General features: G+C 42.8%; 2 protein-coding genes across 3 annotated transcripts in view; one reads left to right on the plus strand and one right to left on the minus strand.

Moving 5' to 3' along the window:
• The first annotated feature begins 966 nt into the window (after positions 1 to 966).
• LOC311101222 (1-acyl-sn-glycerol-3-phosphate acyltransferase delta-like) lies at positions 967 to 25,401 on the plus strand. 2 transcript variants are annotated; one of them, XM_084142333.1, is made up of 10 exons: positions 1,518 to 2,171; positions 13,122 to 13,199; positions 14,777 to 14,954; positions 18,646 to 18,815; positions 19,042 to 19,203; positions 19,540 to 19,693; positions 21,138 to 21,240; positions 21,978 to 22,053; positions 23,167 to 23,365; positions 24,920 to 25,401. In XM_084142333.1, exons 2-10 carry the CDS (start codon positions 13,161 to 13,163, stop codon positions 25,000 to 25,002), a joined length of 1,164 nt encoding a protein of 387 aa, XP_083998459.1. In that variant the 5' UTR covers positions 1,518 to 2,171; positions 13,122 to 13,160; the 3' UTR covers positions 25,003 to 25,401. The 2 variants fall into 2 exon arrangements, with proteins under 2 accessions (XP_083998458.1, XP_083998459.1); XM_084142332.1 differs by lacking the exon at positions 13,122 to 13,199 and having other exon boundaries at positions 967 to 2,171.
• A 221-nt stretch (positions 25,402 to 25,622) lies between these two features.
• The window catches only part of map3k4 (mitogen-activated protein kinase kinase kinase 4), a 90,296-nt gene continuing 88,900 nt past the window's right edge, over positions 25,623 to 27,018 (minus strand). The window contains exon 27 of the mRNA XM_084142334.1: positions 25,623 to 27,000. Within this exon, the coding sequence (XP_083998460.1) occupies positions 26,980 to 27,000 (21 nt within the window). The 3' untranslated portion in view covers positions 25,623 to 26,979. The remainder of the gene's footprint in view (positions 27,001 to 27,018) is intronic.

Raw genomic sequence — 27,018 nt, forward strand, 5'->3', positions numbered from 1 at the left:
GACTCAAAGGTGTGTGGCCATTAACATTGGGTGCATATCCACTGACCTCCCAAAGTGTGGACTTACACATTTCTTCTCATCTCAGGGATTTAACAATGGTGCAAAGAAGTTAAAGCCAAAGCTTACACCTATCCAACGCTTGGAAATCCATGAAGAGGGAGATGGACAATTGGCATGCAGCCATTGATTTCAGGTGGCTTCATCAATAGATGGAATTTGTTCCAAAGGGCACCCTATTCCATATACATGGTACAGGGAGAAGTAATAGGGAAGAGGGTGCCCTTTGGGATGCATACTGCCTGTTGAGCCACACCCTGCCTATAGTAAACCTGTTTGACCTCGCTGTGATACTGTAGGCCTACTTATGTTACTTTTCTGAGTCAATTCAGGTAGCATTCAATGTCCTGTGTGTGTGTTAACGATGGCAGCCAGCATTGTAAATAAAGAGATGTGCAGTGTCTGTGGATCCTTTCCCCTTGAATGTATTTGTCATGTCAGCCAGGCCCATCTTTTCAAAGAAACACCATTTATTTCAATCTCTAGTTGAGAAGAATAAGGAGTCTATTACTTCAGTCCTTGTTTCGTTTTCACTTCTTGTTACCTGGTAAATAACCAATAACCATTGATAACCATGGTCCCAATAATGTAGGTAGCCTAGTAAACGATGCCCCCCTCTGGAATGTTCTATTTCAAACTGTCTGGGACTCATTGTTTCATTTACATTACATTTTACATTTTAGTCATTTAGCAGACGTTTCCCTGTTTACTACTCGAAGATAGTTTACTTATTAAGTATAAAACGAAATAAACTGCAATACACTGGTCTCAAACATATGAGCATAAATAGGCTACACAAAACAAAGGCGAACCCATTGTAAATTGAGAGGCTTTTCTTTGTATTTCAACTTGTCCCGGTGCAACATGCCTAGCTCTGCCCACTGGGGCGTGGCTTACGGAGCACTCTTTGAAACAAGCGCTTGTACCGCCGTATTCCAACGGAAAATCCACCATGGCTACTCCCGCCTCCAGTAGTTGATCTAGAAGTGTTGGAGAGACTACAGAAAGATAGGGAGGGTGTTGATCCATTTTATTTCTTTAAGAGACGTCTGGAAACTGTGTATCAGGATTTTGTGGCCATTTTCACAGATGGTTCAAAAGATCCAAGGACAGGACGTACTGGGTCAGCATTTGTAGTGCAGGAATGTGGGGTGGAAATCAGGAAACGTATTACAGATCATCTGGCTGTATATACGACGGAGCTGATGGCCATACTGTTGGCCCTGGAGTTGGTGGAGGAAGTCAAACAAGACACAGTAGTTATTTGCTCGGATTCATGTGCAGTGTTAAAGAGTCTCCAGTCCTTTAGCTCACGTACCAGACAATACCTGCTTTATGAGGTGCTACAAACCCATGGCATGATTAAACAGATGGGTATTCAGATAAGATGTACTTGGGTCCCAGCCCATGTGGGGGTGGAGGGGAACGAGGAAGTAGACGAATAGGCTAAACAAGCACTTAGTAGTGGGGATGTTGATGTTGACGTTTCAATGAGCAAGGCAGAGGCAAAAAGACTGATATATACAGTGATGGTGCAGAGATGGCAGGAGCAGTGGAATAGAGATAATAAGGGAAGGCATTTATTTCAAGTACAGAGGAAAGTCGGGGAGGACGGCAGGAAGGGACAGAAGAGAGGAGGCTATTTTTACAAGATTAAGGGTGGGACACAGCCAGTTGAATAAGACATTAAATGTGATAGGAAAGCATCCAACAGGAAAGTGTGATTATTGTCAGGAAACAGAGACCATGGAGCATGTATTGCTATAGTGTGGGCAGTATCGGAGGGAAAGAGAGAGGATGAGATCTAGTATGAGGGAGAAGGGGATACAGGACATTAGTTTAAAGAGTATTGAGTAGAACGTCATTATATATAGTCTCAAATATTTTGTAATCTTTTTTAAGAGCAACGGGGCTGGCAGGTTGGATTTAGTTTCTCCCTGTCTCTGGCCCACACTCCAGTACAGTACGTGGCGGTAATGCACTATAACGTTGGATGCCAACCGCCGATAAACCCCACTGAAGAATAATAAGTATTCCAACGGATGGAGATATCTCACCACACGGGCAGTGTCTTGGCCGCGTTATCGTTGCCAGAAAAGAAAGCCAGGGACAAGGTAGGTAACACACTTTTATTATGGTAATCTAATTATTATGGTGTTTTTTCACACTGTCTTATTATTAGGATACTGCATTTTTTGTATACTACAACTACTTGGACGAGTTCCTTGGTAAGATTATTGATTATAAATTAAAGCCATAGTCTGTTCGATTTAAATCAATGAAAAAAGCTTTGTGATTTTGAACTATATTAACTTAGTGTTATCATAACCAAAAATAACCAGTCAAATCATGTTGGCTATAGTTTGAAATCATATTTTTTAGAAGTAATTTGCTCTTATGGAATGCCATTCATTGAGCACTTCAGATAGAGACCAAGTGCTATTTGGCATCAGAAGATGTCATGGGATGCATTTGCTTAGAATGAACATGTAAAACTATTTTCCTCTCCCGTCCTGATACTTCCTCAAAAGCATAGGTGAGGTTTGACAGGCTACTGTACACCACCACTCCCCTGAGGTAAAGTCCTCCATTGTAGATTGTATTGTATTGTGGTGTGGTTAGGTAGGGCCAGTCACCTATTGGTACACTATAGTATTTCCCAGTGTGTAACCTAGCGGGGTGTGTCATCAACGTTGTATAATCATCAGATAGCCAGTCAGACGAGGTGTACCTGTAAGCACAGTTGTCTGCCTAGAGATGTGCCTAGTCCTGTTGAGAAGTTGGCTGGTGGAACAGAGTTAGGTTAGATTAGATTAGGATCATTCCACCTCAAAGAGCACAATAAATAGGATTTCGACACCCACCATCTCAGATTGTTCTGAAATAGTTTCTGTAGTTAGTAACAGATACGATTAGCATTTCTGAAACATTATTTTGTTGAAATATAATTTGATCGCTGAGAAATTAAGCTAATTGATTGCACCCAAATTGGTCATTTTAATTTATAGGATTCATTCTATAAATATAGTACCCAACATCCGATTTGGACCAAACTTCTTCCTACCAATGAGTAAGACATGAAGAATATACTTTTTTTAAATGGTCAAAAGCCACCCAAGGACCACCCACACCCCATGCCAATCCCACCCCAACACCCAGTATACAGTATCAGTTCTCTATCTTTGACAAGTGGTATGAAGCTGTAGCTTGGAGTGTTGCTTATGTAATGTATTCCCTGTGAATCTGGAGTTTTTTTTTCTCTCTCCCCTGTTCAAAGGAATTACTAAATGAAGTTGCTTGCACTATTTACCATAGTGTGAAAGTACCAGGTTTTGACCACTAGAACAAATCAAATCAAATTGTATTTATAATAATAATAATATGCCATTTAGCTGATGCTTTTATCCAAAGCGACTTACAGTCATTTGTCACATGCGGCGAATACAACAGGTGTAGACCTTACCGTGAAATGCTTACTTACAAGACCTTAACCAACAATGCAGAATGTTTTTTAAAGTAAGTAAGTAAATATTTATGCCGCTGTTCCTGCAATACTGCCACAGTCTTTTATCCATTTTGCTGGTGTCTTGTGTTTATTAAATAGATCACATTTCCTTTGCAACTTTGGGTAGAAAACCAATAGATTTGGCTCATTGTGAAAATAAATTGTGGTCATCCTCACAATTCAATTCAGTCCTCTATAAAAGCAATTCAGTTAATAGGGGGTTCAACACCTGAGGAAGTGGATACTCAAAACACATTAACTAGATTGCTAACTTTAAATATAATACCCACTGGCGTTATTCATCCAACAGTACATGTACTGTCCTAAAAAGAACGTTGAAGTTACAGGCTACTACCCATGATAGCTATAGGCCTATGCCCTCGCAATGGCCGATGCGCATTTTGCGCACGCACCGCTCCATATCTCAAAGCCATATCAAATATATTGGTTGTAAAATAGTTGCTATTGAGCTGAATATTGAGAGTTGAGAAATACAAATGATACCTACAGAAAGCTGAGACCATCCTCTCTTCGACAAGGACAAGGGGACGAAGCTTCCTAAACTGTTCTTTTTTATTTATTATATATGTTATTTTCCTTTTTTTGCAGTTTTTTTTTTTTTTTACAACAAACAAAAACCATATATAGACAAAAACAATAAACAAGTTAACATAGCATGCTAGCAGATACCCATATACTTCCAGTCATTGTGCTAACACTAGTTAGCATTGGCTCATGAAACTACCTCTAACTTCCTTCATACTGGACACAGAGACATACAAATGGTATCCACAAGTTCATCAGAGGAAATACTGTAGATAAAGGGCCTCATTGCCAAAATCCCCAAGTATCCCTTTAATCAAAATGATCATGCAATTATGAATAGGGTTGTCCCATTGGACAGGCCTGCTAGGATCTCCACCATTCCTGATGCATAATTTGCTACGATTATTAATAAAGCTTCATTGACACATTTTTGTATTTTATTTACCTTTTTGTGCTCTTTTTTTTTTTACAACAAACAAAAAACATACATAGACAAAAAACATTAACAACTTAACATTACATACATTCATTTCCACAAACATTAACAATATCACACTTGCTCAGACCCAATGTTCCCACCATATCCACACCTAATGTTGTTTCTAATACTTGTAAGACCCTAACTCATATGATTTCAAATTTGTGTAGACAGATTTTTTTCCAATATTTAAATAATAAAGCATTTGATTATTCCATTCTCTTAACGTTGGAGTATCATTTGACTTCCAGTATTTAAGTAATAGCTTCTTCAATATAAGTGTTAAATAATATTGTCCAACACATTGGGTATCTCACCGCACCCCCATATGCCATGTCTTGAAATATGCTGATATACAGATTAAAAGTACATTTACATTGTCAAACTTCTGACAGCAAGCTTTTTAACTGTGCCCATAACTTTTAGACTTTATAGCACTCCCAGAAGGCATGAATTATTTAGTCATTGTTAGTTTTACACTTAAGACATGACTCTGCCGTTTTCCTGTAGAATTTGTGAATTTTGTCTCTTGTACAGTGGGGAAAAAAAGTATTTAGTCAGCCACCAATTGTGCAAGTTCTCCCACTTAAAAAGCTGAGAGAGGCCTGTAATTTTCATCATAGGTACACGTCAACTATGACAGACAAATTGAGACATTTTTTCCAGAAAATCACATAGTAGGATTTTTAATGAATTTATTTGCAAATTATGGTGGAAAATTATAAGGATTTGGTCACCTACAAACAAGCAAGATTTCTGGCTCTCACAGACCTGTAACTTCTTCTTTAAGAGGCTCCTCTGTCCTCCACTCGTTACCTGTATTAATGGCACCTGTTTGAACTTGTTATCAGTATAAAAGACACCTGTCCACAACCTCAAACAGTCACACTCCAAACTCCACTATGGCCAAGACCAAAGAGCTGTCAAAGGACACCAGAAACAAAATTGTAGACGTGCACCAGGCTGGGAAGACTGAATCTGTAATAGGTAAGCAGCTTGGTTTGAAGAAATCAGCTGTGGGAGCAATTATTAGGAAATGGAAGACATACAAGACCACTGATAATCTCCCTCGATCTGGGGCTCCACGCAAGATCTCACCCCGTGGGGTCAAAATGATCACAAGAACGGTGAGCAAAAATCCCAGAACCACACGGGGGGACCTAGTGAATGACATTACATTTACATTTACGTCATTTAGCAGACGCTCTTATCCAGAGCGACTTACAAATTGGTGCATTCACCTTATAGCCAGTGGGATAACCACTTTACAAAGGATATTTTTTTTATTGATTTTTTTTGTTATATATATATTATTTTTTATATATATTTTTTTGTAATTTTTTTGGGGGGTAGAAGGATTACTTTATCCTATCCCAGGTATTCCTTAAAGAGGTGGGGTTTCAAATGTCTCCGGAAGGTGGTGAGTGACTCCGCTGTCCTGGCGTCGTGAGGGAGCTTGTTCCACCATTGGGGTGCCAGAGCAGCGAACAGTTTTGACTGGGCTGAGCGGGAACTATGCTTCCGCAGAGGAAGGGGAGCCAGCAGGCCAGAGGTGGATGAACCCAATGCCCTCGTTTGGGTGTAGGGACTGATCAGAGCCTGAAGGTACGGAGGTGCCGTTCCCCTCACAGCTCCATAGGCAAGCACCATGGTCTTGTAAGAGATGCGAGCTTCAACTGGAAGCCAGTGGAGTGTGCGGAGGAGCGGGGTGACGTGAGAGAACATGGGAAGGTTGAACACCAGACGGGCTGCGGCATTCTGGATGAGTTGTAGGGGTTTAATGGCACAGGCAGGGAGCCCAGCCAACAGCGAGTTGCAGTAATACAGACGGGAGATGACAAGTGCATGGATTAGGACCTGTGCCGCTTCCTGTGTAAGGCAGGGTCGTACTCTCCGAATGTTGTAGAGCATGAACCTACAAGATCGGGTCACCGCCTTGATGTTAGCGGAGAACGACAGGGTGTTGTCCAGGGTCACGCCAAGGCTCTTCGCACTCTGGGAGGAGGACACAACGGAGTTGTCAACCGTGATGGCGAGATCATGGAACAGGCAGTCCTTCCCCGGGAGGAAGAGCAGCTCCGTCTTGCCAAGGTTCAGCTTGAGGTGGTGATCCGTCATCCATACTGATATGTCTGCCAGACATGCAGAGATGCGATTCGCCACCTGGTTATCAGAAGGGGGAAAGGAGAAGATTAGTTGTGTATCGTCAGCGTAGCAATGATAGGAGAGGCCATGTGAGGATATGACAGAGCCAAGTGACTTGGTGTATAGCGAGAATAGGAGAGGGCCTAGAACTGAGCCCTGTGGGACACCAGTGGTGAGAGCACGTGGTGCGGAGACAGCTTCTCGCCACGCCACTTGGTAGGAACGACCGGTCAGGTAGGACGCAATCCAAGAGTGAGCCGCGCCGGAGATGCCCAGCTCGGAGAGGGTGGAGAGGAGGATCTGATGGTTCACAGTATCAAAGGCAGCAGACAGGTCTAGAAGGACAAGAGCAGAGGAGAGAGAGTTAGCTTTAGCAGTGCGGAGAGCCTCCGTGACACAGAGAAGAGCAGTCTCAGTTGAATGACCAGTCTTGAAACCTGACTGGTTTGGATCAAGAAGGTCATTCTGAGAGAGATAGCAAGAGAGTTGGCTAAAGACGGCACGCTCAAGAGTTTTGGAGAGAAAAGAAAGAAGGGATACTGGTCTGTAGTTGTTGACATCAGAGGGATCGAGTGTTGGTTTTTTGAGAAGGGGTTCAGCAGGGAGGAGAATGTGGCAAAGAGCTTCCTAGGGTTAGAGGCAGATGCTTGGAATTTAGAGTGGTAGAAAGTGGCCTTAGCAGCAGAAACAGATGAAGAAAATGTAGAGAGGAGGGAGTGAAAAGATGCCAGGTCCGCAGGGAGTCTAGTTTTCTTCCATTTCCGCTCAGCTGCCCGGAGCTCTGTTCTGTGAGCTCGCAATGAGTCATCAAGCCACGGAGCTGGAGGGGAGGACCGAGCCGGCCGGGAGGATAGGGGACATAGAGAGTCAAATGATGCAGAAAGGGAGGAGAGGAGGGTTGAGGAGGCAGAATCAGGAGATTGGAGGGAGAAGGATTGAGCAGAGGGAAGAGATGATAGGATGGAAGAGGAGAGAGTAGCGGGAGAGAGAGAGCGAAGGTTGCGACGGCGCATTACCATCTGTGTAGGGGCAGAGTGAGTAGTGTTGGAGGAGAGCGAGAGAGAGAAAGGATACAAAGTAGTGGTCGGAGACATGGAGGGGAGTTGCAGTGAGATTAGTAGAAGAACAGCATCTAGTAAAGATGAAGTCAAGCGTATTGCCTGCCTTGTGAGTAGGGGGGGACGGTGAGAGGGTGAGGTCAAAAGAGGAGAGGAGTGGAAAGAAGGAGGCAGAGAGAAATTAGTCAAATGTAGACGTAGGGAGGTTGAAATCCCCCAGAACTGTGAGGGGTGAGCCATCCTCAGGAAAGGAACTTATCAAGGCGTCAAGCTCATTGATGAACTCTCCAAGGGAACCTGGAGGGCGATAGATGACAAGGATATTAAGCTTAAATGGGCTAGTGACTGTGACAGCATGGAATTCAAATGAGGAGATAGACAGATGGGCTAGGAGAAAAATTTAGAATGTCCACTTGGGAGAGATGAGGATTCCTGTGCCACCACCCCGCTGACCAGATGCTCTCGGGGTATGCGAGAACACATGGTCAGACGAGGAGAGAGCAGTAGGAGTAGCAGTGTTTTCAGTGGTAATCCATGTTTCCGTCAGCGCCAAGAAGTCGAGGGACTGGAGGGTAGCATAGGCTGGGATGAACTCTGCCTTGTTGGCAGCAGAACGGCAGTTCCAGAGGCTGCCTGAGACCTGGAACTCCAGGTCGGTGGTGCGTGCAGGGACCACCAGGTTAGAGAGGCAGCAGCCACGCGGTGTGAGGCGTTTGTGTAGCCTGTGCGGAGAGGAGAGAACAGGGATAGGCAGTGGCATAGTTGACAGGCTGCAGCAAATGGCTACAATAATGCAGAGGAGATCGGAATGAAATGAACTAAACATCTGGGAAAGGAGAGAGCGGGGCCTCCCTCACCACAACTCCCAAATATAACTCTCCCAACTTCCACCTCAGAAACTATAATTGTTGTAAACTACAGCGGTTCAATGTTTTCTAGGAATAGACTAACTCAGTTTATTCAGCTAGCTAACTAGGTGCAGTATTATTCAGTGAAAATCGTCCGGGCACCAAGTCATAAGACGCCACAGCCAGCTAGCATGCCGGACTCCAACAACACGGTTTAGCGCCAATACTCGGCCACAACAAACCACCAGTGTATCAACACGCAAGCAGATCGTTTGTGTCCGTGTCTAACGTTGTGGGTTAGTCCCGACAGCTTGAGCGAGTCCTTCGTCAACTTATTCAGCCAGTTAGTTAGCTAGAATAGTTAGCAAACTAGCTAGCCATTGCTTTCAGACAAAGAAGAACCCCTCCTTTCACGGCACGAACACACAGAGAGAGCCAAACTAACGTTAACTAGTCACCCATGTCCCGAATTCCTTGAACGACTCGGGCTATCAACATGTAAAAAACAAAACACAAATGTAGGTTATGACTTACCCCTAGCAGCTACTGTTAGCTAGCCAAGTGCAAAGCTAGCCACTGAATTGACTCAGCCAGTTCGCGTCTGTTCGCTCGGTCGTTCCAGCTATTGTTTACTAGTAGCTATCCAGGTAGCAACAAGCTAGCTAAATTTCAAGCACAGTAGCCACTTGCTACCTAACGTTGACGGTTCAGACAATGAGGTTAGAAAACAGCTGAATGGTAGGCAATTATTGTATGTAATTATTGTAGGCAGCCAGCTGGCGTAATTACAGGCACTCTCAGGCGTGAAATAACTATACCGTTGCTATTAGCTACTCGCTAGCTAGTCCAGGTGGTGGGTTAGCTAGCTAGCTTCGTGCTATGCCGGGCACAGTCGAATACAATACTAACCTACAATAATTACAACAACCCACGATAACTACCTACAATACCTAACTACAATCTAAATACATAGTTTAAGCCTTACTCGACAAAGCCCAAGCCATGTATAAAGCCAAGCTTACCCGACGACCTCCTCCTCCAGAGAGCTGGGACCAAAGTAACAAAGCCTACCATCAGTAACACACTACGCCGCCAGGGACTCAAATCCTGCAGTGCCAGACGTGTCCCCCTGCTTAAGCCAGTACATGTCCAGGCCCGTCTGAAGTTTGATAGAGTGCATTTGGATGATCCAGAAGAGGATTGGGAGAATGTCATATGGTCAGATGAAACCAAAATAGAACTTTTTTGGTAAAAACTCAACTCGTCGTGTTTGGAGGACAAAGAATGCTGAGTTGCATCCAAAGAACACCATACCTACTGTGAAGAATGGGGGTGGAAACATCATGCTTTGGGGCTGTTTTCTGCAAAGGGACCAGGACGACTGATCCGTGTAAAGGAAAGAATGAATGGGGCCATGTATCGTGAGATTTTGAGTGAAAACCTCCTTCCATCAGCAAGGGCATTGAAGATGAAACGTGGCTGGGTCTTTCAGCATGACAATGATCCCAAACACACCGCCCGGCAACGAAGGAGTGGCTTCGTAAGAAGCATTTCAAGGTCCTGGAGTGGCCTAGCCAGTCTCCAGATCTCAACCCCATAGAAAATCTTTGGAGGGAGTTGAAAGTCTGTGTTGCCCAGCGACAGCCCCAAAACATCACTGCTCTAGAGGAGATCTGCATGGAGGAATGGGCCAAAATACCAGCAACAGTGTGTGTGAACTTTGTGAAGACTTACAGAAAACGTTTGACCTGTGTCATTGCCAACAAAGGGTATATAACAAAGTATTGAGAAACTTTTGTTATTGACCAAATACTTATTTTCCACCATAATTTGCAAATAAATTCATTAAAAATCCTACAATGTGATTTTCTGGAATTTTTTTTCTCATTTTGTCTGTCATAGTTGACGTGTACCTATGATGAAATTACAGGCCTCTCTCATCTTTTTAAGTGGGAGAACTTGCACAATTGGTGGCTGACTAAATACTTTTTTTCCCCACTGTATATTAAATTCTATACATTCATTTATACTGGATTAAGCGTACATTTTCGTTAACTGTAATTTTGTGTGTTATGTTCCAACACTCCCTCCATCTTGTGCCAATATCAGTTCTTTTAAAGTCTTGGTTCCAAAGCTGTGTTTTTCCTGTATTTGCATTTTGAAATGTTATAGCCTACAATCAGAACACATTTTTCTCTCGAGTGCATGGGGGGAGAGGAGAGTGGCTCGCTTATCCCAGCATCAGGCCCCAGCAAGGGTACAGGCACAGGGGCAGGGCAGACACTTTGATTACAGGAATCAGGAGGATAATGCACTTCACTGTTTGACCAAATCATGGTTTTAGGATCAATAGGAAGTTTTGAGTGAGTTACAATTTAAAATATGCTCTTTCTTAATTTATAGGCACTGTTTCCGTTTTTTAATAGCCATGATCTTGGCTGTCTTAACTGATGACAGAGTTGGAGCAGGTCTCTTTGCTGATGCCGCGTTTGACTTTGAATGTGAGTTTGCGTGACCTCAGCTCATCAGAAAACCGGGCCGGCCCATCTTGGTAGGGGGGCTGGCCGTTGCCCACTGATCAGCCAAAGGCTGTTAGTATAACAGAGAAATTGCACAATAAAAAAAAAAAATAATAATAATAACTTATCAGGCCCATGGGCTGCCAGCCATGTCACCTTTGCCATTGTTTTACTTTTATATACAAATTATATTTTCGTGTGTCAATTTCGAGCAGCCCACCCAACAAGAAAATTGTCCAGCCCATCAGGCATTTGCCAGAATTGCCAGATGGCCAATCCACCCTTGGACCTTTATGGATGTGGTGGCAAGCCTACATGTCTCCTTTTTAGATCAGTACAATCTTTCGTTAGTAGACCTCAATGACTTCTATTCAGCCGAGATGGAGGAAGGGAGAGAGATGAAGAAGTTGAATAAAAGGAGCTTTATTTTTTAACAGCCAGCTCTTTGGAGGGCAGTGAGCGCTTCACTGTGTCAGTCAGGGTCAGGATAACACAATAGCTCTGCCAACTGTTGTGGAGCGAGGGTGGGGTGACCTTTGCCCCATTAGCCATCCAGTGACTAGCTTACGTAATTCACCTTCTGAAATATTGAACTTAAACTATTTGAAGTGGCCAGCGAGACTAAATAATGTGAATAAAATAAAATTACATTTGAACTTACTCTACCGGTTGTCTGGGTGGTTTGTCCTCATACCTCTGGGAACTTGAGACAAAATATCCACAGGTAGGCCTAAGTATTATTAAACAGACTTTTCAAAACTCTGGTAGTGCATTCGCACACAATGTAAATACATGCAAGCGATGCATGCATAGTAGTCGTGCAATGGTGACCTATACTGAGGACTGGAAGTTACAGTATCTCATTGATGTGTATCTTTGAGACTTGGCTGTCCAACCTGGTCTCAGATCATTTTGTATTATTCTGTACGTAAATCCGAAAGGCTGAAACAAAAGGATTTGGCATGGGCCCTCAGATCCTCAAAATGTTCTACAGCTGCACCATTGAGAGCATCTTGACTGGCTGCATCACCGCTTGGTATGGCAACTGCTCGGCATCCGACCGCAAGGCGCTACAGAGGGTAGTAGTGCGTACGGCCCAGTACATCACTGGGACCGAGCTCCCTGCTATCCAGGACCTCTATACCAGGTGATGCCATATAAAATGTAAAAGACTCCAACCGTCCAAGTCACAGTCTGTTCTTCATGCTACCTGGGACCAAAAGGCTTCTACCCAAAAGCCATAAGACTGCTGAACAGTTGATTAAACGGCTACCCGGGCTTTATGCTTTTCACCCCCTACCCACATGTACATAGTACTTCAATCAATCACCTAACCAAACTTACATGTACATACTGTATTACCTCAATCAACCGCCACAACCACCTCGTACCCCAGTACACTGACTCTGTACCGGTACTCCTTGTACATAGCCTGTATATAGCCTCGTTATTGTTATTTATTGTGTTATTTTATTGTGTTGCTATTTTCTTTTTATCTATTTGTTAATTTTCTTACTTTTTAACTGCATTGTTGGGAAAGGACTCATAAGTAAGCATTTCACAGTAAAGTCTACACTTGTATTCGGTGCATGTGATAAAATAAAAATGTATTTGATTTAGGTTAGGTGAAGGGTTAGCTAACATGCTAATTAGTTGCAAAGTAGCTAAAAAGTAGTAAGTAGTTGAAAAGTTGCTAATTAGCTCAAATGCTAAAGTTGTCCGTGATAAGATTCAAACTCACAACCTACTGGTTGCTAGACGTTTGTGTTATACGCCCGACCAACCACCCTCCTTTCATTTTTGCCTGACGTAATCATCTATCTTATGCAACGTCAGCTACTGTATTTTGTTCAGGATTTTGGATGTTTGATGGCAGGAAATCATACGAGATTGGATCTGTTTGGCTCTGTCGCAACTGTCTAAAAGATCTGTCCTCTCTTTGCCTTCTCTCCTCTGATCTGAAAGAACTGACCAGGTGAAAGCCAGCTGAATGACAAGCTTAAAATGTCAAGTCATTTTCCAATCAGTGCAGAAGAAGGGAAGGTGAGGACAGAGAAATGTTTGACAAGGTTTACAGTCTATCTTCCAATAGGAAGATGGGCCTGGTGCAGTGGTTCCTGTGTCACCTGCTGCTCATCTACTATGTCTGTTATTTATCCTCCCCCCTCCCCCCTCTTGTACTGCACTGACACAAATGACTGATGATTGGTTGAAAGAAATTGATACTAAGAAAATTGTGGGAGCTGTATTGTTAGATTTCAGTGCAGCCTTTGATATTATTGACCATAACCTGTTGTTGAATTTTTTTTATGTGTTATGGCATTTCAACCTCTGCCATATCGTGGATTCAGAGCTATCTATCTAATAGAACTCAAAGGGTTTTCGTTAATGGAAGCTTCTCTAATGTAAAGTGTGGTGTACCGCAGGGCACCTCTCTAGGCCCTCTACTCTTTTCTATTTGTACCAATGACCTGCCACTGGCATTAAACAAAGCATGTGTGTCCATGTATGCTGATGATTCAACCATATACGCATCAGCAACCACAGCTAATGAAGTCACTGAAACCGTTAACAAAGAGTTGCAGTGTGTTTTGGAATGGGTGGCCAGTAAAACTAAGAACATTGTATTTGGTACAAATCATTCCCTAAGTTCTAGACCTCAGCTGAATCTGGTAATGAATGGTGTGGCTGTTGAACAAGTTGAGGAGACTAAATTACTTGGCGTTACCTTAGATTGTGAACTGTCATGGTCAAAACATATAGATTAAATGGTTGTAAAGATGGGGAGAGGTCTGTGTAATAAAGAGATGCTCTGCTTTTTTGACACCACACTCCAAAAAGCAAGTCCTGTAGGTTCTATTTTTGTCTTATCTTGATTATTGTCCAGTTGTGTGGTCGAGTGCTGCAAGTAAAGACCTAGTTAAGCTGCAGTTGGCCCAGAACAGAGCGGCACGTCTTGCTCTTCATTGTAATCAGAGAGCTGATATAAATACTATGCATGCCAGTCTCTTTTGGCTAAGAGTTGAGGAGAGGCTGACTTCATCACTTCTTCTTTTTATAAGAAACATTAATGTGTTGAAAATCCCAAATTGTTTGCATAGTCAACTTACACACAGCTCTGACACACTCACTTACTCCACCAGACATGCCACCAGGGGTCTTTTCACAGTCCCCAAATCCAGAACAAATTCAAGAAAGCGTACAGTATTATATAGAGCCATTATTGCATGGAACTCCGTTCCATCTCATATTGCGCAAGTGAACAGCAAACTTGGTTTCAAAAAACAGATAAAGCAACACCTCAAGGCACAACGCCTTTCCCCTATTTGACCTAGAGAGTTTGTGTATGTATTGATATGTAGGCTACGTGTGCCTTAAAAAAAAATGGATGTAGTTCTGTCCTTGAGGTGTTCTTGTCTATTAATGTTCTGTATTATGTCATGTTTCATGTTTTGTGTGGACCCCAGGAAGAGTAGCTGCTGCTTTTGCAACAGCTAATGGGGATCCTAATAAAATACCAAATACCTCCCTTCTCCTCTCCCCTCCGCTCCTCTGAATGCATTCAGTTGTGCAACTGACTAGGTATCCCCTTTCCCTTCCTCCCCACTCCTCTCCTCTAGATGGGTCTGGTACAGTGGTTGAAGGGCCAGTTCTTGTGTCATCTGGTCATCTGCTATGGGTTCTTGGTCAGCGGTCTCCTGGTCAACCTATTACAGATCTGCACTCTGCCCCTCTGGCCAATCAACAAGCAGCTGGCCAGGAGGATCAACTGTAAACTGGGATACTGCCTCACCAGCCGTGAGTAGGATCTATTCTACTGTTCTTTACTTCTACTGCAGGCCTTCTCTTGGCCTGAAATACAAACCGAATATCACTCTCTTTCACTATTGTTTCACTTCAGTGATTAAAGGGACAAGCTCAGACATGAGACGTATGTGTCAGGGGCTCCAGACAATCACAGATTATAAAGGTAAAGCCAGCCACATTGCGGACACCGACACCTTGCTCCCGGACAAGCTAAACACCGTCTTCGGGCCACCACCGCTCATGAGGACAGTGAGCTCTCGTTCTCGCCCTATCCCATCTGGACAAGAGGAATACCTATGTAAGAATGCTGTTCATCGACTTCAGCTCAGCCTTCAACACAATATTGCCCTCCAAGCTCATCACTAAGCTTGAGGCCCTGGGTCTGAACCCCGCCCTGTGCAACTGGGTCCTGGACTTCCTGACGGGCCAACCCCAGGTGGTGAAGGTAGGCAACAACACACTGATCCTCAACACGTGGGCCCCACAAGTGTACGTGCTCAGCCCCCTCCTGTACGCCCTGTTCATCCATGACTGCGTGGCCATGCACGTCTCCAACTCAATCATCAAGTTTGCTGACGACACAACAGTGGTAGGCCTTATTACCAACAACAACAAGACAGTCTACAGGGAGGAAGTGAGGGCCCTGGCAGAGTGGTGCCAGGAGAATAACCTCTCACTCAACACCAACAAAATGAAGGAGCTGATCGTGGACTTCAGGAGACAGCAGAGAGAGCTTGAAATGGTCCATCCACATAGACATGGTCCATCCACTCAGGAGGGTGAAGAAATGTGGCTTAGCCCTTTAAGACCCTCACGAAATTCTGTAGATGCACCATTGAGAGCATCCTGTCAGGCTGTATCAATGCCTGGTACGGTGTGGTACGGCAATTACACCGTCCGCAACCGCAGGGCTCTCCAAAGGGTGGTGCGGTCAGCCCAACGCATCACAGTGAGCACACTATCTGCCCTCCAGGACATCTACAGCACCCGGTGTCACAGGAAGGCCAAGAAGATAATCAAGGACCTCAGCCACCCAAGCCACAGCCTGTTCACCCCGCTACCATCTAGAAGGCAGAGACCGTACATATGCATCAAAGCTGGGACAGAGAGACTGAAAAATCAGCTTCTAATTCCAGGTCATCAGGCTGTTAAATAGTCACCACTAGCCGGCCTCCGCCCAGTACCCTGCCCTGAACGTAGTCACTGTTCCTAGCTGGCTACCACCCAGTTCTCTACCCTGCACCTTAGAGACTGCTGCCTTATGTACATAGTCATTGAACACTGATCACTTTAATAATGTTTACATACTGTTTTACCCATTTCATATGTTCAGTTGAAGTCGGAAGTTTGCATACACTTAGGTTGGAGTCATTAACTTGTTTTTCAACCATTTCTTGTTAACAAACTATAGTTTTGGCAAGTCGGTTAGGACATCTACATTGTGCATGACACAAGTACATTTTCCAACAATTGTTTACAGACAGATTATTTCACTTATAATTAACTGTATCACAATTCCAGTGGGTCAGAAGTTTACATACACTAAGTTGACTGTGCCTTTAAACAGCTTGGAAAATTCCTGAAAATGATGTCATGGCTTTAGAAGCTTCTGATAGGCTAATTGACATAATTTGAGTCAATTGGAGGTGTACCTGTGGATGTATTTCAAGGCCTACCTTCAAACTCAGTGCCTCTTTGCTTGACATCATGGGAAAATCAAAAGAAATCAGCCAAGACCTCAGAAATAAAATTGTAGACCTCCACAAGTCTGGTTCATCCTTGGGAGCAATTTCCAAACGCCTGAAGGTACCACGTTCATCTGTACAAACAATGGTACGCAAGTATAAACACCATGGGACCACGCAGCCGTCATACCACTCAGGAAGGAGACGCGTTCTGTCTCCTAGAGATTAACATACTTTTTGTGCGAAATGTGCAAATCAATCCCAGAACAACAGCAAAGGACCGTGTGAAGATGCTGGAGGAAACAGGTACAAAAGTATCTATATCCACAGTAAAACAAGTCCTATATCGACATAACCTGAAAGGCCGCTCAGCAAGGAAGAAGCCACTGCTCCTAAACCGCCATATAAAAAAGCCAGACTACGGTTTGCAAGTGCACATGGGGACAAAGATCGTACTTTTTGGAGAAATGACCTCTGGTCTGATGAAACAAAAATAGAACTGTTTGGCCATAATGACCATCATTATGTTTGGAGGTAAAAGGGGGTTGCTTGCAAGCCGAAGAACACCATCCCAACCGTGAAGCACGGGGGTGGCAGCATCATGCTGTGGGGGTGCTTTGCTGCAGGAGGGACTGGTGCACTTCACAAAATAGATGGCATCATGAGGAAGGAAAATTATGTGGATATATTGAAGCAACATCTCAAGACATCAGTCAGGAAGTTAAAGCTTGGTCGCAAATGGGACTTCCATATGGACAATGACCCCAAGCATACTTCCAAAGTTGTGGCAAAATGGCTTAAGGACAACAAAGTCATGGTATTGGAGTGGCCATTACAAAGCCCTGACCTCAATCCTATAGAACATTTGTGGGCAGAACTGAAAAAGCATGTGCGAGCAAGGAGGTCTACAAACCTGACTCAGTTACACCAGCTCTGTCAGGGTGAATGGGCCAAAATTCACCCAACTTATTGTGGGAAGCTTGTGGAAGGCTACCCGAAACGTTTGACCCAAGTTAAACAATTTAAAGACAATGCTACCAAATACTAATTGAGCGTATGTAAACTTCTGACCCACTGGGAATGTGATGAAATAAATAAAAGCTGAAAAATCATTCTCTCTACTATTATTCTGACATTTCACATTCTTAAAATAAAGTGGTGATCCTAACTGACCTAAGACAGGGAATTTTTACTAGGATTAAATGTCGGGAATTGTGAAAAACTGAGTTTAAATGTATTTGGGGAAGGTGTATGTGAACTACCTACTTCAACTGTATATACTGTATTCTAGTCAAGGATTATCCTATATAACAACTGCTGTACACATACTATACACACATCCATCTATCCATCCATCCATCCATCCCGGACTCTGACATTGCTCGTTCGTTCTAATATTTCTTAATTAATTAACATTTTGGGGATTTGTGTGTATTGTTAGGTATTACTGCACTGTTGGAGCTAGAAACATAAGCATTTCGCTACACCTGCGATAACGTCTGCAAAATCTGTGTACGTGACCAATAAAATGTGATTGAATTTGATATGCAGTTCAAACAAAAACAAAGCGGATTCCCCGCCACTGTTTTGGTAAAAAGCTGAGGGATGGCAGTTCATGACCATCAATGAGATCAAAATGATAGTTTTAACCATGTTTTGAGGATATACAGTGTTTGTTTCCAATTGCATTATTTACAAACAACAGAGTAAAAAAAGCTTATATTTTGGATATTGATGGGGATCGACAGTTGATCTAAGCTCATGAGGTATTTATAAGTTATATTCTTCAAGAATCAATGGGTATATATCACCCATTTAAAAGAAAAAAATGTATGTACCAATCGCAGATTGCCCCTTTAAGTGCACTGACGCTGCAGGAGGGCTATCCTCTCTCAAACGTTGTGCAATAACTGCAATGCAAAGTTACTGTACCTGCTGACACAGTGTTATATTATTTACACTTTACTCTGTAATGTTATGCTATGTGTGTTCCCCAGAATCTGTGGCTCTCCTAGAGTGGTGGTCTGGCACTGAAGTTGTGCTCTACACAGACCCAGAGAACTACCGACTCTACGGCAAAGAGAACGCCATCGTCGTCCTCAACCACAACTTTGAAATAGACTTTCTGTGTGGCTGGACCTTCTGTGACATATTTGGGGTCCTTGGGGTAAGAGAACAGGGCTCTTTCTCGATGAATCTGTCTTAGATTCCTTGCATCCTCTCTCCTTGCCTCCTTCTCACCTTGGACCTTCTCCTTCAATACCGTGAAGGAGGAGGCAAAGAAGGTGGGATGTAATGAATTGCAGAAAGATTAATTGAGAAAAGACCCAGATTTTCAGAAGTTCTTTGATGCCCTCTGTACTCAAACACATTAACAATCTTTCCCTTTCCAGGCCTCCAAATGTTTAGCCAAGAAAGAGTTGTCGTACCTGCCTGTGATTGGCTGGATGTGGTACTTCCTGGAGATGGTGTTTATTAAGAGGAAGTGGGAGGAAGATAAGAGGAACTTTGTCCAGAGTCTTCAGAATTTACGGGATTACCCTGAGAACTTCTGGGTGAGCCATCAATCAACCAACCAATCAATCAACCAGTAAAGTAATCAATCAGTAATGACACTTAATACTAAAAAGTTGATTAAGACATGTATAGTTCATGAGAGGATGTGATGGATGTGGCATCTTTTTAAACTCCTAATTCCAGCTTTCTTCACAACTAAACATGAGTATGCAGTTTGGTTGTTAATCTAATACCATCAACATTATGTCACAAGTCTAGGAAGGATAACAATGTGAGAATATAATGATACTCACCTTGTAAACATGAGCATACAGGTTGGTTGGTCAATCTAAACAGAGTTTTGATGCTACAGTGAATCTCTAATTGTGTGCCAGTTCTTGCTCCACTGTGAGGGAACACGCTTCACAGAGGAGAAGCATCGGATCAGTATGGAGGTGGCAGAGAAGAAAGGCCTGCCCAAACTCAAACACCACCTCCTGCCCAGGACCAAGGGCTTCTGGGTAGCCGTTCAGAACCTCAGAGGGACAGGTGTGGAACCGTGGAGAGCTCCAGGATGTCAAACACATGAGCAGGGTTGGGGAGTGACTGATTACATGTCATCTGATTACATAAAAACTGTATCAGATTACAGATACTTTTGAAAAACTAGATGATTATTTTTAAATTCAGAAAGGATGTTTGCGAGAAAATACATTGACACCTTTGTTTTCTCAGTTTAACTTTGTTCCACCTGTGGAATGTGTTTATGTCTTCTTCGAATGCCTCTTAAGGGGAAAGTAATCCAAAAGTAACAAAGTCATCAGATTGTTACTGAGTTTGGGTAATACAAAGGTTACGTTACTGATTGCAATTTTGGACAGCTAACTAATAACTAACGGATAAAATTTAGAAAGCAACCTACTCAACACTACAGAAGAGTATTAGGGCCAAGTGAAGAGAAAAAATAAATAGGTGCTGGGTGGTGGTACTTGGATATTTTTTTTGCACAGATAGGACTTTAAAGACTTTAAATACTTTGACAATTAAGTTGAAATACATTTTCGGGAATATTCCAAATAAAATTTCGTGAATAAAGTGGCAATATTTCGAGAATAAAGTCGCAGTTGTACTTCAAGATGAAAGTAGGGGATTTGGTTATTAATTGCATGCCTCCCTGGCTCCCTGTTGCTGTGCACGCCACCATTGAAATGCCTGAGTTAGAGGACTGGTAAAACTATACTTTAGAATTGGCTTTAGTAACAAGCAAATCCTTGCTCTTTTAGAACATAATAACCAAATTATTAAGTATTACATTAAGTATTAGGACCTAGAAGAGGTTGTGCCATGGTGGTGTGCACAGCAACAGGGAGCCAGACAGACATGCAGTTAACCATATCCCCTACTTTAATCTTAAAATATAACAGCAACATTATTCTCAATGTCGACTTTCTAAAAAATATATGGACTATAAAAAATAAATGGACTTTATTCTTGAAATATTGCGACTTTATTCTCTAAATTTAATTTCTACTTTATTCTCTAAATATTGCCACTTATTTAAAGTGCTATTTTTAAAATCCAATTACCACCACCAGCTATTTTCTTTTCTTCACTTGGCCCTAATATGGGGGCGGCAGGTAGCCTAGCAGTTAAGAGCGTTGGGCTAGTAACCGAAAGGTTGCTGGTTCGAATCCCAGAGCCAGCAAGGTGGGAAAATCTGATGTTCTGCCCTTGAACAAGGCAGTTAACCCCCAGCAACAACTGCTCCCCGGTTGCCGATGACGTGGACATCGATTCAAGGCAGCCCCCCACACCTCTCTGATTCAGAGTTGGGTTGAATGCATTCAGTTGTGCAACTGACTAGGTATCCCCTTCCCCTTAATACTCTTCCGTACAACCCTGCTCATGAGTGAATATCTAAGTATTATTTTTTAATATTTTGGATGAAGACTGGTGCCATTGAACTTTTTGTTTTTCTCTGTTACCCCTTTAGTTGCTGCGGTGTACTGTTGTACACTAAATTTCAGAAACAACGAAACTCCAACCTTGTTAGGAGTTCTCAATGGGGAGAAGTATCATCCAGATTTATATGTAAGGTATGTATGGATAATAGGAATACATTTTAAGCCTGCATTTTCTATCGCAAGTTGGGCAAGTGCTATGAGTGGGACCTGGAAGGGTCATTGGTTAGAGGCATACCTCACTGATCTCAAGGCCCATATATTGTCTTTATCAAATCAAATTTGCATTTGTCACATGCGCCGAATACAACAAGTGTAGACCTTACAGTGAAATGCAAATAGTCCAGGTAGCCATTTGATTAGCTGTTCAGGAGTCTTATGGCTTGGGGGATAGAAGCTGTTAAGAAGCCTTTTGGACCTAGACTTGGCGCTCCGGTACTGCTTGCCGTGCGGTAGCAGAGAGAACAGTCTATGACTAGGGTGGCTCGAGTCTTTGACAATTTTTAGGGCCTTCCTCTGACACCGCCTGTTATAGAGGTCCTGGATGTCAGGAAGCTTGGCCCCAGTGATGTACTGGGCCGTATGCACTACCCTCAGTAGTGCCTTGCGGTCGGAGGCCGAGCAGTTGCCTTACCAGGCAGTGATGCAACCAGTCAGGATGCTCTCGATGGTGGAGCTGTAGAACTATTTGAGGATCTGAGGACACATGCCACATTTTTCAGTCTCCTGAGGGGGAATAGGCTTTGTCGTGCCCTCTTCACAACTGTCTTGGACTGTTTTATTTTTACTGGACCATAAAGTTCTATTGAATTTAATTTAATTTAATTGGATAGCTAAAATAAATGTGTTCCCTTCTACCTTCCTATCTCTAGGAGAATCCCTCTGGAGTCCATACCAGAGGATGAGGCTGAGTGTTCTGCCTGGCTTCACAAACTCTACCAGGAGAAGGTGGTGTTCTTATTGGGGAGCGGGATCACAATTCATTATGGGCCAGATTTACTAACTAAGAATTTGCACAAGGTGCAGTTTGCATCTATTTGTTCAGTAAGGGATACAACACAAAGGACAAAGCTAAAACTCTCTTCATTTACACTTTATCTTAATGTCAGTACTTACTCTTCACCCTGACATTATAACTTTATTCTGCCCCCAATGTTTAATTCACAAACATTGCACCAAATACTTTCTTCGATCACTTGCACAATCCGACCAATATGTACAGTTATGATCTTTGGCTCAATTATGGGCAAATGATTTGATCTGATTGGTCAAAAGACCAATAATTGGGCAAAAGATCAGAATTGGGCTGCCTTCGTAAACGCAGCTATAGTCCTATTCACAGCACTCATGCACTGAACAGGTTTGACACTGCAGTTGTCTGCATTGAGTGCTTGTGATCATTCTACATGAACAAGAAGTTCCTATCAAACAAGACTATTGGAACCAATACAGTTTTATGTCCTGGTTCTAGTGTGAGTAGGTAGTCAACCTTTATGGATAGTGGTGGCAGGCCTACATGTCTCCTTTTAGATCAGTACAGTCTTTCCTTTGTAGACCTCAGACTTCTATTCAGCGGTGACGTAGGGAGAGAGAGATGAAGAAGTGGAATGAAAGGAGAGCTTTATTTTTTAACAGAAAGCTCTTTAAGAGGACAGTAAGCGCCAAGAACAAAGCCAAAACTCTCCATTTATACTTTATCTTAATGTCAGTACCTACTCTTCACCCTTACATTATAACTTTATTCTGTCCCCAATGTTTAATTCACAAATATTGCACCAAACACTTTCTTCGAACACTTGCACAATACGACCCATATGTACAGTAACTGATGTAAAATGGCCCAGGTTAGATTAAATTAGATAATACTTCATTGCACTGCGTTAAAAGAGATCCACTACAAAAATAAATACATTATATAGACAACATCAGAGACATAAAATTCATAAAAAACAAAAATATTTTACCCCTCTCTTCCCACTTTCTTATGGTCATGGCTGTGAATCCAATGGTCTATGCTCCTGTTTGTAAGATAACTGATGTGGTCATGTATCGTTTTTCCAGGACAAGTTCCAGGAGGACTACAGCCAGACAGGGTGTTTCCCAGGCCCCAAAGTTACTCCACCACGCAGGTCCTGGGCCCTGATCAACTGGCTGGGCTGGACCTGCCTTCTCCTATACCCCCTCTGCCTCCTCCTGGTCCAGCTGGTCAAGTCTGGGTCTATTCTCACCATCCTAGCCACCGTTGCTTTCTGTGCTGCAGGTGGGTGTTATTGGTATATTTTATCAACTGGTAGCCCCTGAGCCAAATCTGGCCCTCGAGACAAATGTGTTGCAAAAGTCACCTTCAACCAGGATAACTTTGTGACTAATAACTTTGGCGATAAGGGTCTCGATTCAACCCGTAGCGGGGAAGACCTGCGTTGTAGTGCGGTTTACATTTTAAAGGTAATTTACCAGTGGTGGATAAAGTACCCAGTTATCCCTTTTTGTTTTACCCCCAATTTCATGATTTCCAATTGGTAGTTAGTCTTGTCCCATCGCTGCAACTCCCGTACGGACTGGGGAGAGGCGAAGGTCGAGAGCCATGCGTCCTCGGAAACATGACCCTGCCAAGCCACACTGATTCTTGACACACTGCTCGCTTAACCTGGAAGCCAGCCAAACCAATGTGTTGAAGGAAACACCGTCCAACTGGCGACCGTGTCAGCGTGCATGCGCTCGGCTCGCCACAGGAGTCGCTAGAGCGAGATGGGACAAGGACATCCAGGCCGGCCAAACCCTTCCCTAACCCGGACGACGCTGGGCAAATTGTGTATCACCTCATGGGTCTCCCGGTCGCGGCCGGCTGCGACACAGCCCAGGATCCCCAATTGTCATGCTTGAGTGAAAGTAAAGATACCTTAATACAAAATGACTCGAGTAAAAGTCTAAAAGTATTTGGTTTTAAATATACTTAAGTATCAAAAGTAAAAATCATTTCAAATTCCTTATATTAAGCAAACCAGACAGCACCTTTTTCTTGTTTTTTTAATTTACGGATAGCCAGGGGCACGCTCCAACACTCAGACGTCCTTTACAAATGAAGTATGTGTTTAGTGAGTCCACCAGATCAGAGGCAGTAGGGATGTTCTCTTGATAAGTGTGTGAATTAGACCATTTTCCAGTCCTGCTAAGCATTCAAAATGTATAGAGTACTTTTGGTTGTCAGGGAAAATGTATGGAGTAAAAAGCACATTTTATTTAGGAATGTAGTAAAGTAAAAGTTGTCAATAATATAAATAGTAAAGTACAGGTACCACAAACTACTTAAGTACTGTAATTTATGATTGAACCAACTTGTGCAGCATTTACCTTTCTAATGCAGTTTCAGAGAACGCGGTCACATTGCCTTTAAAATGTCAATCGCGCTACAATACAGATCTTATGTGCTACGGATTGAATCGAGCCCAAGGTGCATTTATTTGTACATTCTCCCTAATCTTAGCCATTATTAACCATCTAATCTTTGTCCAAATATTTTGAAATGCAGTAGCCAAGTCTGATATTGATCAACAGCTTGTTCCTTACTCTTGGAAAGTACTAAATTATAATACTGCATGCCTTGTCATCGCATGTCTGTAAAAGCATTGGTACTAGCCCTTATCGCTTACATGACAGTATTGGGCCTTCCATTACATAATCATGTTTGCACTAATCATTCCATTGAGAAACATGTTGGTCAAACATCTACACTGGATGCTGTAACCACAAAGATGTCATACGACCCTCAGCATACAGTATGTTCAAGTCTCTTTCCTTTCTATTCAATTCTCAGTGTCAGTTGGTGTGCGCTGGATGATTGGACAGACTGAGATTAAGAGAAGCTCCAGCTATGGGGTCCCGCTGAACAACAAATGAGGGGGATGACCTTTTTACAACTTCAACTAAGTTCAATTTACAATAGCAAGATCCTTGACAGCACCAAAGGACCACTCACATTACTAATCTGATAACTACAGCGCAGTTAAGAATCGATTCCAAATAAATAATTGGTATTAGTATTGGGATAGTATTGAAGTCAACTCAAGCAGGACAAGACAGGGTTGACTGCTGCTTTAGTCTTTGAGGGCACACCTGTCTGCTAATGACAGTCTGTGGCAGTCTTCATCTTGTCGATACATGGGAATGTACTGAATGTATACAAAGCACACAGTGTTCAAGGTATGCATCCTGCATCTGTTGTACATCAAGATGTATGACTGGAAAATTGGCACGGTTGTGACTTTGTTAAATGCACTTTTATAAATTGTGATTTCATATGTGAATGGACTCAATTTATTTGCATGTATGCCTTTTTTCTGTAATAAAATAAAGACCAAAGAATGAAAGCTGTAAAACGCACCAGAGACCACTTCACAGATTGATGCTGTATGTGCAAATGCTGGCAATCCCTTCTATTTTAAGATCCTGTTTCAACATTACTATGCCATGTTTGATTAACCTTTGGTCATGACAAACAGTAATCTCACACACAAAAATAATTTCTTTAAAAAAGATTTAATATTTTTTGTACATATCAAACACTAAGAGCAGCAGAGGACCAGAATGTATGTGTTCAGCAGCAGGGAGAGCGCACCTTTGTCTCCTGTCATTGGTTGGATATGCTCCAGTTCTGTGGGCAGCTCTCCAAATCAGAGCACACCTGTCTGACTGTCCACCAATCAATGCCTGAAGCATATAGGACCCCAACCACATCTACGCATCCCAAATGGCACCCTGTTCCCTATATAGCACACTACTATTGACCAGGACCCATATAAAAGTAGTGCACTATATAGGGAATAGGGTGCCATTTGGGACGCTCCCATAGGCTTAAGCCCCACTTGTTACCAATGGATTCCTCTCCTTAGCAAGGCGAAAGAAAAATACTATTTTAAAAACAAATCCCCAAAAATAAAAAAACATTTATTTCCTTCCTAGACTTCCCCACAGCCTTTGAGTGTTAAGTTAATTTGCATGTTTGGGTAGAAATAGTCTTACAGATACAGCATCCCCTGCTTCTGTGCAATGAGGCTCACCTCATTAAACGAGGGAAGACAATATCTGCCTCGACCAAACCTGGGGCACAACATTGTGGAACATTCAGAAATACGTTATGTAGAACAAACATGCCTCGACATTTCTAGCTGCAATGTTCCACAACGTTTGTAGACTGAACGAGGCCCAGATATGGGAATTAAACTAAGATCTCCTTCCTCCACTGCGCCCAACTGTCCCTCACTCGTCCCCTAGTGCACTCACTGAAAGGGGGAACAGTTTTTTAAAAAGTGCCATAGCTTTTGTTATTTTTCAATTTCTTTAAAATGTCTTCCTCATTTGCCTTTTTATTCAGGTCTTCCATCTTATCTTCACCAGTGAGAGAACAACAAGATGTGGCTATACTTATTACTTAAGCTTTACAATATTGTTTATACAAGGAAGGATCCAATGAACCAATCCTATTATTACAGTATGTACAATGCAATACATTCCCCTCTATCCCCTCCTAGAACATGCAAGACCTGTCCCTTGACTACAGGGTCATGTTCATTAGGACACACCGTAGCAAAACATTTTAACGACAAAACTAAAACAAGCGGTTCTAATTGAACAGGTCCAGGTAGTGTCCCTCCCTGTTGCAGTCCGTTTTGGTGCCTAATGAACATGATCCATCTGAAATGATGTCATAACAGAGTTCCTCAGTTTAGCTCCATGTGCCTGCAGTTATCATTTCCTGTTCCTCTTCCTGGTGTCCAAAGCCCCTCTATCTGGCTGTGTGTCCACAGTCTCTGGCCAACATGTACAGTAGTGCTATAGTTTGTAAACGTGACAGCCACAGGGTCAGTTCCCCCTCACTCACTCTTCATCTGTGCAAACCTAGGATTGAAAGACAGG

Source organism: Coregonus lavaretus (assembly GCF_964263955.1).
Source record: "Coregonus lavaretus genome assembly, chromosome: 25".
Lineage (NCBI taxonomy): Eukaryota > Metazoa > Chordata > Actinopteri > Salmoniformes > Salmonidae > Coregonus > Coregonus lavaretus.